This window comes from Mastacembelus armatus, chromosome 23, assembly GCF_900324485.2.
Source record: "Mastacembelus armatus chromosome 23, fMasArm1.2, whole genome shotgun sequence".
In the NCBI taxonomy this organism is placed as follows: domain Eukaryota; kingdom Metazoa; phylum Chordata; class Actinopteri; order Synbranchiformes; family Mastacembelidae; genus Mastacembelus; species Mastacembelus armatus.
This window is the reverse complement of record NC_046655.1, coordinates 10,908,437-10,926,848: the sequence shown is the minus strand read 5'-3', so window position 1 is coordinate 10,926,848 and position 18,412 is coordinate 10,908,437. Positions and strand designations below refer to the sequence as shown.

General features: G+C 40.9%; 1 protein-coding gene across 1 annotated transcript in view; it reads right to left on the bottom strand.

The window, feature by feature from the left end:
- Positions 1–18,412, bottom strand: part of snd1 (staphylococcal nuclease and tudor domain containing 1) — a 145,817-nt gene that overhangs the window by 114,966 nt on the left and 12,439 nt on the right. Inside the window, exons 10-11 of the mRNA XM_026326508.2 lie at positions 13,805–13,909; positions 5,591–5,692 (exon numbers count right to left, since the gene is read on the bottom strand). Of these exons, the coding sequence (XP_026182293.1) occupies positions 5,591–5,692; positions 13,805–13,909 (207 nt within the window). The remainder of the gene's footprint in view (positions 1–5,590; positions 5,693–13,804; positions 13,910–18,412) is intronic.

The following is an 18,412-nucleotide window of genomic DNA, read 5'->3' as shown; positions in this document are numbered from 1 at the left end:
ATTGAAACACATAAGCAAAGCGCCATGCTGAATGCTATAAGCTGTGAAACCAAAACACTACTAGTTCCCCAATAAGCATGGTGATGACAGATTATAAACTTTAAGCAAGCAATATTAGATTAGAGGAGTTCCAGGCCCATTCTCCACGGGCCATCTAACAGATCTCCTGATAAGGCAAAGCTATCTATAAGAACCCCCCTGAGGCGAGTGAGCCTGCGGGGAAGAAGCAGTGGATGGATTCAAAAGTGGGGGAGTGAGAAGGACAAGGACAGCAGGAGAAGTGTTACACAAAATGTTTTATGTTCTACTGAGGTGACAAGCAGCATGGGAAGACTCAGTTTACTCTGCCATAGGAATCATGTTTGTGACATGTTTGTACACACAGTGGGGGTGTGTGTAAAGAATAAAACATTTACGTGTGGTATTTGTTCTTTTGCAGTATAGATTGAGATTCTCAGAACATGTTTGTGTATGAAGGTGTATAGATAACGTTAAGCAATACAAACTAAAGCTGCAGTTTGATTTGAGGATGTCTTAATTGGCCAGGCTTATGATGAGCCGTAACACGGTAAGGATACGTGTAAAAATTACAGCTCTTCATGAAAAGAGAGAAAAACCACTTGTATGCTGTAAACATACAAGTGGTTTACTAGACAGAAATAAGGTGATAGGCTGGTTGCCCTGATAAACTGTAGGACTGGTTTTAGATTTGAAACTAAAATAAGCAGCTGTCAGCTGCACTAGCTCCCACGGTCGGGTTCTTTTTGGCAATATTATAAACCAGCCTGCCAACAAATGAACATTAAAGAAGCAATATATTGGCACAAACCACTTTGTAATCAAAGAGCACATTTAGCACAATTAGGGTTCTCAGTGGAAATGATCACAGTTCAACTGGTGCAGGTAAAGTATGATAGATTGAGCCAGATGAAAAGAGGACATTAGACAGGCAGGCATACACACAGGTGTTCCAGGAGCCTCACACTGCACCAGTTGCAAGCTAATTTGGGACTGAACAAATAAGATCTGGACATCTTTAAGAGGTAAAGCAAGATAAGAAATAAAAATGAAAAATAATGAGTGCAAGAGAGAAAGCAATGTTTAAAAAAAAAAAAAAAAAAGTATGGTAAGAGAAGAGAAAATTTATGTATGATAGAGGTGCTTATGATGCTGCAGTGTTTTAGCAGGTTGTAATCGCAGCTGGGTATCATTTAATGAAGTGAGCAGGACTGGAAAGAAGAAACATCAGGCTGGGACAGTGCAACACAAAGAGATAAGGGTGGAGCAAAAGGAAGCCCCATCTGGATTTTCAATCATGAGGCCTGGTGACACACTTCCAAGTTCACCTCCCCTGAACAAAGTCTCACTGCCTCAAATAAACATCACACCATATTGTACACACAGCCTTCCTCAGTGCATGCACACACTCACACACACCAAAACGAAGGGAAAACTCTGGTGCTAACAGTACGGCACAAGCGGCTGCATAACAGGAGCCACTTTGAGCACGCAGGATTATTCGAATGTGCTCAACCCTGATAAGTGGCTTAATGCAACATTTCCATTGGACTTTTTTTTTTCTGCTGAGGCTGAGACCCAGGCGCACAAGAAGCACTACTTATATAGTTAGCCAAATCAAGCTTTTTAGGATTATGTCACCATGCAAGTGCTGCCATTTCAATGGGGGTGGGAACATATATGAGAGGGAGGCAGACAGGAAGACAGAGTGACAAAGAAAAAAAAAAGAGGAAAAGCAAAATGCCTCATTGCATTTAGCCTACCTTAAATGGATAGTTCAGAAGACAGTATTATTCAGCAACACTGAGATGTGTCCTCTAAATGCCACCTTATATTAAATAAAAACATATGCTGTAGCTGTCACTCTAGTTTTCCTAAGTGCTAATTAACTTTGTAGGTTCTTAGACGTACAGAGTTCTTGTAATGATTGGGAATTTTTATAGATCTCCAAAGAATTCTGTCAACTTAAAACTGATCAAAGATCTTGCTGGAGTAGAGGCTGTGAACTGGAGATTTCATCAAAACCTGTAGCTCTGGAGTCCTCTTTCAAAGTCCAGAGCTGGTATAGCACCTGTACCATGCTGCTTCTATTAGCTATGAAATTTAGACTCTGCTCAGCCAAAAGAAAAAAAAAAAAAAAAAAAGAAACAGGCAGTCTTCTGAATATGGATATTAGATATGCTTTATAAAAGATCAAAAAGCATCATGCTCTCCTTACAGCGATGAGGAATAAGGGTTTTAATAGGGGGGAAAAAAAGCATTTAATGTAGCTTTATTCTCCTGAAGCAGAGCAGTGGCATGAGGGCTTTGCGCTTTAGCTAAGCACACTGACACTTGTAGTTAATGCTTAGTCATGTCCTAGAAGGTTTAGTCAAGGGAATATGTGCTTGCTTCCCCATGCACATAATGTGTTCCACACTTAGGCAGTCCCTGAGCTTTAAAAGGAAATGTCGTCAACAGGGATCCCTGTAGGTCAATCTCGTGGCTGAACAGGACAATTAACTCTGGTTGAGTTTGAGCTAAATAACAAACTTGCACCTTTTTTGATCTGATAGTAAATTTGCAATCATACCTCTAAATGACTTGAGTTCTCTTTTCCTTTTTTTTTTTCCCCCCAAGGAAATCACCCAGAAATCCAGTAGGTCAAGCCGCCATTACCCGATTATTGAGGTAAAATCTCAGTCTTGGTTTGTGTTGGAGAGGGGTGAAAAGATAAAAGCAGAGCTCTCTGGAGCAGAATTTCAGGGAAAGCATCAGTCTTAGAGTCTTCTACTAATACTTACTGCTCCAAATCTGTCTCCATAGAGCTTAGTGTTCTGAGACAGGATGACAGTAAGTGGGTCAACTGAACTTTCCTTGTTGAAGAGCAACATGCATCTGTACACGTGCACATTACCTGTATCTAATTTGACAATTTCAGTAGGATAGGGTAGCACAGATTAACATGTTAGATATGAGGGTTGGGTATTATGCTCACAACTAAAACCACCATGCATAGAAAGCATGTGATCACATCACTCAAACTAATTATTTTTTGTTACCGAGGCAGCTGAAGGGTGACGCCAGTACCTTCAAAAATCTGCAGGTTTTTTTTTTTCAGACTCTATAATTATTTGAAAAAAGAATGATACGTGGTGACAGTGGATTTAATTCAGCACTTTAGCCTTGTGTCTTAGCAACAATAAAAGAACGGGAGGAAAGCAACGTTCCAGAGCTCTTCCATTATTGATTTTTGCAGAGCGAGGAGGGAGGCAGCTGTACTGCTGGCAAATGGGCAAGAGCTCTCCACTTAAACCTAACTCACTTCAAAGAGCCTATAAGCACACCCTTGGGAGACCGAACTTCAATACTAATCAAATACAGTACTGCATACTGGCTATATAACACACACACACACACACACACACACACACACATACATTCAGCTAAATGACAAATAACGGAAGTGTGAGGTCAGATCTGGAAGGATTTAAATAAAATAACTGGTAGTGGTAAAAGAGAAAGTCAGCCTGGGCTTTGGAGAACTGTTGTGCTGTTCACATGCTCCAGTACTGATACTGTAGGTTGGCCAGGATTGCATTTGCATTCACACTGCACAAGCAGACTCCAGATGACCACCACCTCCCACTTCAGTCTGAGTAAACTTCTAAACATGTCATGGACTGCATTGCCACATACATTTAGAGCTGTTCATGTGCGACTGGATCATGCAGAATACATTTTAATGCAGGTAGTAAATAGAGAGAGCATAATCTTATCACACTAAAGAAACAAACTAGTTTTGACACATACACAATCATGCATACTTTCCTCAACAATAAACAGCAATTTGCCTCAGGCTTAGTAAAGCACAAAAATTTAGCTGAATTGACTTTTGAAACACCCTAGAGCCGATAAGTAATACTATGAAATCAAACTAGGTGTAAAACAGCAGATATTGATCTGTGTGCTATGCATTGAATTATTTTATTCCATTATTATTGTTCCCTTTCTCTGGGCTGCATGCCATTGGTGCTAGAATAAGGAAAAAAGCTAATGGCCACAGTAAACTGGTGTGGATTTACATGTTTCAGGCCCTATATGAGGCAGGGCATTACAAACATGAGCTACACATACATTTTACATCATTATGTCCATATTTTGCATGGTAAATTTTACACCCTTAAAAAAACCATAGCCTCCCTATTCTCATCACACACACACACACATTCATTATCCCCAAACACAAACACCACAAACAAACAGAATCATTATTCTCGCTCCACTCGTCAAATGCCAGCTTACGGCTAAATTTTCATTAAAAAAACATTAATGAGGATGATTAAAATGACTGTGATGAGAGGCTGGGACAGGGATATGAATCTCCTGTACTGAGTGCCAAGAGGAACTCTCTTGGCTTTCAGTGGGTGCATGTTTTCGTAGTGCAAATGTTTTGCAAGCACTGTACATTTAGGAAAGTGTGGGGGACAGAAATGTTTGTTCCATCAGTTGTCTTTATATTGTGGTTTAGACCCGTGAAATACATCACATTTGCGTGGTACATTCCCAGCCCAAGAGAAACACAGACAGATTTTAAAAAAAAAAAAAAAAAAAAAAAAAAAAAAAGAATGGATTTGTGGGAGTCTACACTCCAAAACCTGATACCTGGGAGTCAGCTGCAAAACAGTTATTTCATAACTCCTGACTAGGAACATTAATGCACAAATACTCCAATCTTACACAGTTTTTCCATCAATCAGCACATTTTACTGCATTTCCATGTAATTTCCACACGACAGATTGAATCTTTTCCAGCATGATTCCCATTATAATGTCGCATTTGAGAAGGTATTTGCCATTTGGAAAAACAAAGCCTATCACTCACTAAATTACCACTGTATAGGCAATGACAACAATGTAGGCATGATGTTGCTGACTTATTGAATGGAAAATTACTCCACAGCATGCACTGAATATATGATGTGAAAGGCAACATTTGCTGCCTTTAAAAACTGAATGGAGCTGGTTACCCATCTGTAATCACTTGTAATAGCTATGCCTAAAACTATTTCAAAAAGTTCAAAAGTTTTCAAATTCAACATTTTTTTCTCTGTCATAAAACCAACCTCATAGTTCATCTATTCAAATTCACCTTAAATAAATAAATAAAAAACAGGTGTTCAAGGAGCGGTGTATTTCTTGAGTGCTCTCTAGCTAAATGCTGAGTTCTCTTGGGTAAGATGTGTGTAAATCATAGAGGCCCCCAAGGTTTACAGACCCAGTAGATCAATAGACACAAGAGGGGGAAATCAACACTGCTTGTTTAATGGGTGCGTCCCGGCCAATACCAAGCCCCAGGACATCTACCAAGAGTACTTGGTATTCACACAGAGAAGGAGAGAAATAGCTATCTGGCTTAGGGCTTCACAAATGTGTGTTTGGCTACCAGTGAGAGGTAGAAGGGTGTTAAAGCGTGTGTACAGCCACTGGGGGAATCCTTGTTTAGTGCCATTGTTTAACTCATTAAAAGCTGACAGAGGGCAACAAAGATGATTTACATACTGACATGCACACACGCAGCTGGGATCCTTACCTTTTTACCAATGAGCTTCTTCCTCAGGAACTCACGGGCCTCAAACATGTAGGGGATGTCGTAGAGCGGACGGAACCGTTTGTCTTTGTCCTTGTTCTTCTCCTGAATAAAGATGGAGGGAAGAAGGAGGAGAAATTGAGGGAGAAGAGGAGGTGGGGAAGGAAGGAAGGTGGGGGGAGGAAAAGAAAACAGAAGGAGAAAGTTATTCACATTACACTTTTAAAACTGCATAGTTTAAAATATCTGCTGCAGATTTAGACCTTAAAAAACATGCACACGCAAAACAACTGTTCACCTCACACAAACAGTGACACAGATTTCCACACAGTCAGCTTGTTTGTTCCCTGTTCCCCCTCTACTTCAGTTCTGCGACAGGGAGGATCTGGACTCTATGAAATATTTTAGTGTGATGGCAGCATGTCTCACACACACATAACGCACACACCTTCCTTCAACACAAATATCTCTATTGCTGTCACTACTGACAACACACTGCAGTTACCAAGGACACACAGATGCAACAGCAAAGGCAAACACTTTGTGTTAAACAGCTACATAAAAGCGAACTGACACCATATGCATACACATGGTGCATACACAGATGTAGCCACATGCCATACATACACTCACACAGCTGCACACAAAAACTTCCCTCAATATGCTCACCCACTCTGACAAGAGCAGGCCACAAATAGAACCTATTTGCATTTTCAAAGGAGGCTGAGATTTTGTCACACAGTGACAGGTGCCGTTTTTGTAGGATGAAAAAAAAAAAAAAAATAATGCAGCAAATGACAATGACGCAGTGGGATAATAAACGACAGGCACTAAAAGGAGGAATAAGGCTATGAATGACAATACCAGTCTGCCGGCCACCCCTGCCCCTCCCACACTCTTCTATGAATGCCATCATTATCTGTCATGCAAATAGAAGTAATACTTCCAAACTAACAGACAGGGTTGGATTAATTCCTCATTTCCTCTTCTCTTTAATGGTTTTCATTTATTTTTAATGCCTCTCTAGTTGATCAGTGCTAACAGGTGTGGCACACAGCTGGGCAGATGGATGTAGAGAGAAGACACATGGAGAGCAAGAGGTGCGTGAGCATGTGTTTGTACATTTGAGCATGTGCTTCTAGCTCCATTAAGGTCTTTAAGACAAATCTTGTGGGGCTGACTCCACTGGTGCCAAACAGAAAAATCATATATCAAGCAATGTTTCAGTGGTAGTAAATTCCCTTTCCAGAATACTGTTGGACAGTTCTGGGTAAGTCTTAACATGGCTCACTGCATTGGCCCTGGTAAAAGAGCACTGAAAACTGCCAAATCTACTAACCAACAGAGTTCCTTTAACCTTGGCAGAAGTGTAATAACCTTTGGGTTAAATACTTTTCCATCTTTCTTTGCTTTACTTCTTCACTCTCATCCCTCTCCACTTTCACTTGCAGAGTCAGTACAGCATGGAACCTCAGAGGTTAGTTAATCTCATACATGGCAAGCGAAAATCCTGCACTGCTCAGCCAAGAGCTGATGTCCTCCATTTTGTGCCAGACAGAGTTTATTGTCAGGGTCTTTCATCCCTACCAAGTCATTCGCGGTGGGATGATGAGGCCTTTTAGGGGTGGTGCAGGCCTGGAATCCTTGATTTTGTGCATGAGCTGTGGACACAGTTTACCACTGCTGGGGATGAGGACAACCTTTAACAAGTTAATACTGCTTGGCTAAAATCTTTCTGTTGGCACATATTTTCTTAATGTGATGTGATTAAAACATTTCACAGACACTAAAATGGTGGTGTGTTTGCATCTCACAGCCTACTCATGGTAGTACTAATACCAGCAGGACAAGTAAAAAAATGAACCTAAAAGCAGAGGAAAGACAAAAATGAAATCATTTCTGACTAATAAGTTGTTTCACAATGGATGGAGCCATGTCACTGAGGGCGAAGAGTGTAAATGTCAGCACAGCCTTCCAATTAGGCACAAGGCTTGGAGAAGCAGACAAGGAAGACAAAAGGTACTACTCCCACTTTTAGCAGGTCTATGGGGAATGAAGCAAGATGGAGTGAAAGAAGACAAGGTGAAAGAGTCAGAAAGCAATAAAATTAGACAACGAGAGTAAACTAAAAACATGAGCCAAAGTCCAACTCCACTAGACAACTTTAACCGAATCTCACTGATAGTATTCTTGTCACTAGGATGGTGACGAGCTCAAAGGTGAGAGGGAGACGATGTTTAAAACATAAATACCAGTAGTGCTTTTTAAAAGGGCAGCCATCACAAGCTTTAGCATGGCCAGGAATCAATGATGGCAATTGACTGCAACAACTGCCCAACGTTTCTCAATGGATCTGGTCCACTTTGTGCTCCAACTACAAAAGAGGTTCACCTGCGCTTACAGTGCTACTAAAGGGAAGAATAAATATCCCCTGAGAGTGAAGGACAATTCAAACTAAATGTGGCCCCTCTGTCTGTCAACAAAACATAAACAAGGCTGTTTCACATTGATGAGTATGTGCAAAAGTAGACCCTGACAAATCTAATGATATGACTATGGAGATGAATTTAACTTCAGTCTCCAGACAATTAAAGAGACGAAATTCGCAATATTAAGTTGTTCTGACAAGACAAACTCGTGTATACATCGCCCATAAACTGTTATTATACAGTTGCAGCAAGGTTTTAGAAAGAGGAGAGAGTCATTGCTATGTCTAAACCGTGACCCAGTAACAACACTTCGCTCTAACTATCCTCAGGGGGAGTTCTGTTCTATTTGGGGTAAATTCCCTTCGTTCCAAATTACCCGCTAAAGCTCAGGAATCATCTTTGACTATTGCAGAGGCATGACGCTAGCTGGATTGTACAGTGTCACAGGGCTGCAGGGGCTGCAAATGTGTGGATGGTACTGCTGGAAGTGTTTTGCAGCTTCTGGAAGTTTAAGGGTGAAAGCGTGACTCAGGAGCACATCATGGTTTCTGATGCTTGGCTGTGGCGCTGGGGGAGTGTACAGCGTAAGGCCTTAATTTTGCATTAACTGACAGTAATTTTATGTGTAACATATCTTTCAAGAGAAATGCACTGTTCTCTGTAATCTCCCAGAGAGAGTAGACATTATTTTTTAAATAACCAGTGCACTGGGAGTCTTAGACAAACAGTCAACATTTACTATTGTATGCCTAACAACATTAGTCAATTGTGCAAGCATTAAATGACTGCAGAGGGTTGGAGTGGAGAGGGAGACAAAAAAAGAGAGGAAGAAAGAGAGCGATAGAGATCGCAGGCATACACTTACTGCAAGAGCATGAAGGATATTGCTGGTTATAGTACTACAATACAAAATATAATTACATTTACAGTATTATTACCCAAACATCAGAATACAAATACGCCATTACTAAACTGACCTAAAGTGATCCCACAATAGACACAATAACCTGGATTTCAGAATGAAATTACATGTAGCACCATAAACACAAGCAGGATGATTCATGATTAGCTGCTACTACGCTAGTGCAAGTAAATTTACTGGGACAGCTGTGACAGGTTGCAGCCTGTTTTCTGATTGTGCTGCCATTAATAAGAATGTCATACAAAACAAATGTGAGCTAAAGCACTGCATTGGCTGCCCTGCAGGGAAACCTAGTGAGCACTGTTAAACTAGCTGCAGTGAATACTGAAAATACTAAATTTATCTCAAACACAAAGCCCCATTGGCATATATCAAAACATGTTCTGTTCAAAAAGTGGCTACAGGTGGCTTGTACTTTATGCTTAATAACACTGTAGCTCTCAAAAGTGGCAGTTATATTTGTGTTGGCGCAGGAGAGAAAGTTATAGGCTACAAATGGGCAACCAAACAAGCCATGCCTTTTCAGTGACAGTTAAATAGTGCAATGAAGCCAAAGAATATTCATCCAGTCAGTGAATCACTAAATGGGCAACCTTAAGGGCATATGGGCAGAAATTTGGAGGAAGGGAGTGTACAAAAAAAGTAGAACAGGGAAAGCACAGCATAGCAGATGTACTTCACAGGTATTAAGATGTAGAAATTGTCAAATTCTGCCCATATACTTTAGTATATGTCAAACCACCATATTTACAGTAATGATAATCAATGCACACTTAACCTAGTACTGTAAAAGTAAAAAAAATAAGCAGAAGGCAGGAGAAAAGACAAAATCATCGATAGAGTCAACACACAGAGGTGCACTGTAGACATGTTAGACGAGTAGGCAGAGCTGTAAGGACAGCGAGCTGACCTACCTCTCCGCTCCATCATCACTATACTTAGCCCTACTTAAACCACATAAACACACAAGACTACACTACAATCCACAATGACGCATAAAGAAAGACACACACGTGCACATACACACACACACGACAGTGCGGGAACATCATCTAAGTAGATACACAAACATATCTAAACACAATAAGTGCAAGTGAGTGGGTGTAACAGTGAGTCAACCGAGTTGCATAGACATCTCTTCCCACTAATGTTTATGCTGAGCTTGTCCTGCTGCACGATTGAAAATGGAGAAAAGGGGGAAAAAAAAAAAAAAAAAAAACAGGAGGTGAGGAGGAAAAAAAGAGGATAGAAAAAGCTGACTCCAACTCCCAAGCTCAAAATAATTTACATCTGAAGATATGCCACAGCAGTAACACAGTAACACTGGGGAGTAGCGGAACCAAAATGAGAGAAAAAAGTAGGGAGAGGAGAGCAAGTACAGAAATTCAGGTCTTATGTATTACAGCACCTAGACACCACTGGTCTGCTAATCTGTTAGTCTCAGCACAATTAGTATAGTCATGACAGGACAGAAGGGAGATCTGGTGTTAGGAGACTAAAAGGAACCAGAGGAGATGGGAGGAGGAGGAGAGGGGCTTGGCAGGAACTGTCACAGTTCATCAGTGCAGTGCTAAATCACATCTGGCCTCAGTACCCCTAACAGTACACACACCCAGACACACCCACACACAAACACAAATGGCCTTGCTTGTAGAATGCACGGTCAGACGGTGCACAGACACATCCAGACAGACAGAGATAATAATGACAACTGGCACAAGAAAATCCCTACAGACCTCTAGAGAATGGAACACACACAAACACACAAATTCCTGACTGTTTTCTCTGGAGATTTCATTAGAGGTTCACAAATTGGCTACAGTGTTAATATACACATATCTGGAGCCTTGCTATATACACATCCAGAACATGTCTGTGTAATAATTGTGCACATGCTGACACCAATTTCCAAGATGTTTCCTGACATAGGGTAATGCAGCTTAACCAAGCATATCTCTGAGTGTGCATCTATAAAAGCTCGTGTCTGTCTGCTGCACTGTAAGCAAGAAGTCCACTCACACAAGAGTCAGTGTATACAGATGTAGAAAGACACCTGCTCCAACTTCTTACTTGTTTAACTTAAAAGGTAGGTATCATAATAATCATCCCTACGCACACACACAATCAGACACACATGTTCATTACTATGCTTATTATCAAGACAAATTGGAGAAGGAAAAAAAAAAAAAAAAACTAGCCCAGAGGTTTGTGCAGATACAAGTGAATGCCAATATTACAAAGTGCTATAGAACAGAAAGGACTGGCTTTAAAAACAGTTCAAGTCATAATTATGAAGGGAAAATTTAACAGAGTACAATGTGCATAATGTGAACTGCTATATCTGCACCTGTAAAGAAACGCAGACAAAGCATGAAATTAAGTTCCCCTAGTTGCCTAAGGTAACAGCTCACTTGCCTAATTTAGTGATCAGACACAACCCCAGCTGGCAAATGAGACTCGAAGTAAAAACCCCAATCACATAAATGAGAATTAAAATGTATTTAGTTATATATCAGATAAATTTCCATATTTCTCTGTCAATTGCCTTGATTCTATGTTTCAGACCGAGGACTCATCATAGCCTCAGTAATCCTATCTAAAACTCTTCATTGCTACCATAGCGACAACACTCAAAGCTGAGCCAACAGCATTGCAGACAGGCAGGCACGCAGCTCTTTAGCTCAGACAGAAATAACTAGCTAACAAACAACACCAGCAGCACCACCAGCAAGAACCCTTATTTAAAAACACAAGATATAGCAACAGTTTTTATGTAACACCATCTCCAAAATAGACTGTTCTCCAGCCATCACAAAAAGGCCCACCCTGCCTGTAAGAAGCAAGAACATACAAGTCTTCTAAATTTTACTGTAACATAAATAACATTGTTATGTAGTTTATACATACTTTCACGCAAGGAAATATATCTACACACACAAACATACATGTTTAGCATAGATATTAATTCAGAGCTTGTAATATTGTATCCAGGCTAACAAAGTTCATTGTGCCAGCCCAGTGAGCTGTATCAGACATACAGTGAAATATACAGAATATTTACAGAAGAAATCATGAACACACAAACAGAATTAAATATGCCTAAAGCAACAACACTGTGCCGACATAACAATCGCAAAATACACACAAACTGGAAACTGACGGCTGCTGACAGAAGGACGAAGGTGCAGAAATAAGTTGAGCAAAAAAGACGAGTAAGAAATCAAAGGTAAAAGTAAAGCAAATTAAAAAGGGACAGAAAAGCAGCAGTGGAAAGTGGAAAAATAAAGTACTAGAGGGGAAAGATCAGGCCACTAGTGTTAGGAGTAAAATATGTGCAATCCAAGGAACTAAAAGAAAGGGAAGAAAGACAGAATGGAGAGATGGTTTTGCCCAAAAGCTAGTTACAACCAAAACCAGCTAAGGTACAGGTCAACAATATGACCACAGTGATGCTCACACCCAGAAGGAATGTGATGCCCACATACTTTGACACGATGGAGAAGGGAGATAAGGACAAAACAGAAAGAAGGAGAGAGGCAGACAGAGAGAAGAAGCACCAATGACACCAAGGAAAAGACAGGAACAATGATGAGGATGAATAGATGAGGTGAGACAATAAAAACTAAACTAGAAAAACAGAAAAGATGGGAAAATGTAAACTATACTCCAGAAAAAATAAAGGGTTGTTGCAAACATTCAGCCATCTGTTTTTATAACCACTACCCAGACAGAAGCACAGCACCCAAATTATCTCATACCTCTTTGAATGATGAAATGAAATGGCTTGTGTATAAATGGATATTACCGTAAACAGTGTGTCAACTAGAGGAATGGTTGTCAAACAGCCTCAAACATGTTAAACACATGGAGAAAAGGCTTTTATTTGAAACATGGAGTTCTCCCTTTGACAAAAAGAAAAATCTAGTTTTATTGCTGAATCTTTCTAAACAGAAATGACTATTGAAATCTAGTCTAATGACTATTGAAAGCTCTTTATTTCCAAAATGATAGCAGACAGAGAAGACGAAGACTAAGACATTAGTGATCATTGAGAAATAAACGTTTATTAATGCACCATAAGTAATAAAAGTTTCAACTGTAATGCAATGAACAGGGCTACATCACAACAAAATTCCTTAAAAATCAGATTTGGGGGAGGAGGTGAGTGATGGGAAGAGAGTGGGACAGTGGCATCCAGCTCTTGACTAGACTTCTGTGTCGAGGTGTCACTGCATACACTGTCACTGCATGCAGTTCTTTTTTCAGATACTGACATTATGTCAATATATATAAAGACTCCCCTGTTGTTACTGGGTATATGTGCACGAGTAAGCATGTACGTGTGTGTTTTGACAGTCTTTCTGGAGATAAAGAAGGTGTGTGAAGAAAAAGCGAATGGAGGGGGGGAAAAAAGAAAAAAAAAAAAAAAAAAAAAAAATCGATCTACCTCGCTCTCTGCAGTGCTGCAAGCACTGGGTGTGTGCAAGTGTCTTGCTGTTTGCATGAGCCCCAACTGCATGGGCACCACCAAGTGGTCAGAATTATTCCAAATACCATTAGGAGAAAGAAGACCAATGTTCAAGGAAAAAAAAAAAAAAAAGAAGAAGGGGGCATGAGAATTACAGAGAGATGGAGACGTAAACAGCTTGTGTTTGACTTGATCTAAATCAACTCTGCCAAGAAGGCAGACACAGCAGTGACACCAGTCATCTCTGTGCAGCTTCTAATTAATTGGCCGACCATGCAAGACCACAAGCTCTCCCACATACAACAACATTCAGTCACCTTTTCTCTCTCACACACACACAAATATCCACTCACACTGCACAGACATACAAGCAGACAGATACACAGGTTTGTATCTACCTCTCCCTCAATCCTGGGGGGCCGAATGCTGGAGAGGTGGATGGTCTTGCATTCCCCAGAGTTGAGCTTGACAACCATGGCATCGGCATTGACCACTTGCATCACCTACAGGAAAAGAAGAACCAGAAGGATGAGTGCTTGCATTTAAAAACACAGGAAAGATTTGGGAATGTGGGTAAAAACAAACAAAAAACCCAATTAGAAACTAATCAAACGGTCCAAAAACCTTTAATCTTTGAGGGAAATATGGAGGATGGATGGATGGATGCTGGAGTAAAAAGACTGGCTCTGCATTTTGTATTGAGCGACCAGACAGACTGAAAGAAAGATGGGAAGTGAAGGAGCAAGTAGAGGATAAATTGAGAGGAAGAGATCTATTCAAAGGCCAAAGCAGAGTGACAGAACAGATTGTGTGCCGTCAAGAGCAAAAGGCACAGAGTGAGGTAAGAAAGGGTGATCCTTGAGTGACTGAGTAAGTAATCGAGCTAAGTTGTCCCAGCAGGCCAGCAAGGCTTGGAGGACAGAGTGAGGATGTTTCACTATCTGGGAGATTGACATCAGGAGGGTGGGAGAAACTTAGATGGAAACGGAGTGTGCAAGCTTTAAAAAACAAACATCCTGTTAAAGATAGACTGGTACAGCATTACGCAGCCCTCTGCCCAACAACTGGCTGGCAGCACTTTGTTCTCGAGACCTTTACAAGTGTAACTGAAGACAGAGACTAATTTATGTTTGGCATTTAAATGTTATTTCTCTATATACCAAAGGTAGCAACTACAGGATATAGCAGGTACAGTTCAGAAGTATGTGTTCAAAGCTACAACTGTTAAAATACAGGTAACAAGATTGCTAGTCTAGTATAAAAATCAGAGCTCAGATTATAAAGAACACCACACAAAAAGTACTAGTCTTTGCCTCAATCAATCTCATGTATGCACAGATCTGTAAATTACTGTGATAACCCACAAGTTGTACAAGTCAACTCATTCCATGTACAGCATGTCTTCCTATGTGCCTGCGTTGTCCAAAAGAAGAAGACAGATTGGGGGGTATAGTGTGATGTAGATAAAGGGGGCATCCAAACCCAGAGCCTTCAAGTAGGCCCTATGCAAGAGAGTGAGAAATCAATCACCCTTCACATGTTGCCACCCACACATGGATTGAATGGCTTCATCATCAAAGTGTGGTTCATATGTAGGCTGCACTCAAGCTAAAGTCCTAAAAGTGAGAGTTGCAGGCCTGAGCTATGTTGCAAGCATAATATGGAGTATGTGGGTGTTTTGTGCCCTGTGGTAGAAAAACAAAAACAACAAAAATTATTTTGAGTTACTGAGATTAGACTGAACTTTTCTGACAGTGTGTATGGCAGACACAAACTCAGGTGCATTTGGCTCTTTGGGAAATTCATTATTCCACAAAAACAAATCAGGCTGCCACTGCATTTGCCACCAGAGAACAGAAATTAGACCAGCCCACATGCTAAATAGGCTGCCCACAACAGCAGCCAAAATACATCATATACTAATCACTGAGTTGAGTGGGAGAGATACAGAGACATAGGGAGCAGTGGGGAGGGGGTGAGAGACAGAGAGGGAGAGGTGCAATAAGAAAGTGCGAGGGGGAGCAAGCATGCACATGGAGACGCACACACATGCATGCACACCAGCCTACAAGAATTCACACTGTAACAAGGTCATTTTGTGTCCTGCCCAAGTAAATAAAGTGCAAGAGAGACAATGTGGCAGGAGCAACAGAAAATGGCTCAGCATTTGCTAGCTAATTATCAGCCGGGGGAGGCGAGACGAGAGGCAATGGAGGACATATCAACACACACCAAGACATAGGAACAGCGCACGACGTGAGCCAGAAAGAAGAAATGTAATCTTTTGGCATATATCACAGGAATAGAGACAAGACAACATCGGGAATAGATAGAAAAATAGAGCAAAAAGTCTTTGCAAAGTAACTGCCATGAGGGTCGAGGAAGCAGGCAGAGAAGACAAATAGGCTGGCAGCATGACTCATTAGTCTAATCCAATACTCTAGAGATGGGTATCTACTGCCACCCTCTGTCCATGGTTGATATGACATCTGCAGTGGCCAGGATCGGTCACAGTGCAAGGAGGATCTTGGCTGCTGTCAGGGAATGTGTTGGTTGTCAAATGAATCTATTAAGGTTGTTTTAACCAAAGGGCTGAAAATGGGCTTAGCCTGGACTTACTCATTACTGATGTCATATCATCTACCTCAAAAGCAACACCTATGGCAGTGTTTCAGTCTTGACATGAGAGGAGTTGATCTGTCACCACAATTAGATGGTTTCATTTAAACTTGTGGTGTTTTGATGCCATGATAAACACTTTAAGCTGGCATAGAGCCCCTGGATGATACTGAGAGGTTGCTGGTGATCTTGTAATGCTTTAGAAGGATATTTCCTGGAACAGCTACCAATAACATCAAGAGTATTTTTCACCACATTGCCCTTCCTCTTGACTGATTTTAACAACGACACAAACCAATTTACCCTTTTTTCATCCTCCCCAAAGGTGAAATTTTCATAACATAAAGACCTGTTTTACCAGGGGCTTCTACTAACAATATAGTGGTGCAGCTACAGGAAAAGCAGTCTGCTGAGGATCATAGTGGCCTATAAAGATGACATGAGGAAGCTGTTTTCAGGTTCTGACACAAATCCACAGTACTTTTTCCTTTCAACGACCACACTTTTATGGATTTGGTGACCACAAGCCAAAGTGGAAGTGTTCTTAACTAGCTAGTGATCAGAGGCTGATGAAGCAGTTTACACCACGTCACCTTTTATCCATCACATCACATGTTGGTGGTTACCCAGAGGAGAGGAGTGGAAAAAGAAAGAAGGCAAGAAGAAGACTATTGGGACATGGCCTACATCTGCTTCTCCAGTCCCAGGAGAGGTGGGAGGAGAGAAGCGAGACAGTCAAAAAGGAAGATGCATCAGCAAGATTGACTTTTGGGGATTGGGCCTGCTCTGCCCCATACTCTCTACTTTTCACTTCTTATTATCCAAGTGATGGATAGAGTAGACAAGGAGAGACTAGGGGTGTATGATGATGGGACTGCCGGACAGCTAAGTCCCTGGGAGAGTGGGTGCACTGCAGCATTAGGTGCCAACAAATGTCAGAGGGATGAATATGAAGCGGTAATACAGGCCTGAGTAACCCTACCCTCTCAAATATAGACTTTAAAACAGCTCAACCAGTTGCAGTTTCAGCATGACATTTTCTGTCACAGCTGCCAAATACGTTTTGAGTCACACAGGCCTAGTGCCATTACAAACGCTTTTTCCCTTATTAAAAACATTTTTTTTTTTGCTACCTTAGATTGAATTCATTTTCTAGAAACGGATTCTTTTCTAAGATAATAAAAAGAAGACTTTTGCTCAAGTGTGATATTCCAGCAGCTGCTGACAGTTTTATAATTTCCAAACAAACATGGTAGCTGCTGACAGAAGGCAAGCATCCTTTGTGGTTATTTTGGTGCAGAGCAGTAGCTTGGGAAAGAGATGACAGACCAGGGTCCTACAGAGATCAGAAAGTGCATCAAAGTTTAACTAGCAACAGCAGTATAGTGGAGGAGCAGTAAAAAAACTGCAGGAATGCAAGAATACCACAGACACATGGGATCTTGAGTAGGTATTTTTGTCCCCCTTACTATTAGCTATTATGTCTTTTTGACCTTCTTCACTAAAGTCCCTCTATAGCGCTCCATAGAAACCTGTCTTTTACCTTCTACTTTTCATTTTTGCTGTCTTCCTGCTTCTCCCCCAGCCACCTCCCCAGTCACATCCAACCCACTTTTAGTGAGGGGGTTCAGAAACATCTCAGAGCAGCTAACACTGAAAATATAAATGTTTTATCCTTTCTAAAGCTTCTTCCCTCTGACTCAGGGAAAAAAATATACATACACAGTTTCTGTTTGTGCCTTCTTTATGTACGTGCAGTTTATCAAATTCATTCTGTAAGCAGATTGCCAAAGCAACATCTTTTATGTAACCCTCAGGCTCACCATGAATTTTTCAGGGTCTTAAAAGTTCAGGGTCCTCAGGGAGCAAACAGACAAAAGACAAACTGTAGGGGTATTAAACTTTCCCCCCCCATTCCTAGAGAAAAATATATCAACTGAAGAGATGGGAGGGTTCATCTAAACAGGACCATATTTAAAGCTGATGTTTTAAGGCTGAAGTTGCTTTACTACATTAAAAGGACAGACTGGAACCTAAAATATGTCATCTCATAGTGACAATAAGGTTACACTGTATGACCACAATGCATCAAGGAGTTCATCTCACTTGATTTTAACGAATATGTGCTGAAAACTAGGAGGGAAGTGCACTCCCTTGTACTTGATATTAAGGAGACTTATTTTCCCCCAAGGCCCTGGCCAATAACCTCCAAAGCTAATATCTCTAGTTCTTGGCTTTTGGGGATCGTACTGTGCCGTTGCTACAGCATACGCCAGCGATTTAGCCCTAATTTGACTGGGGAGTGCTTCAAGATTGCTGTTAAGCATTCCTCCTTGTACCTGTAGTGAAGGAATTTTTATTTTTCTTTATATTCAGAGGGGGTGAAA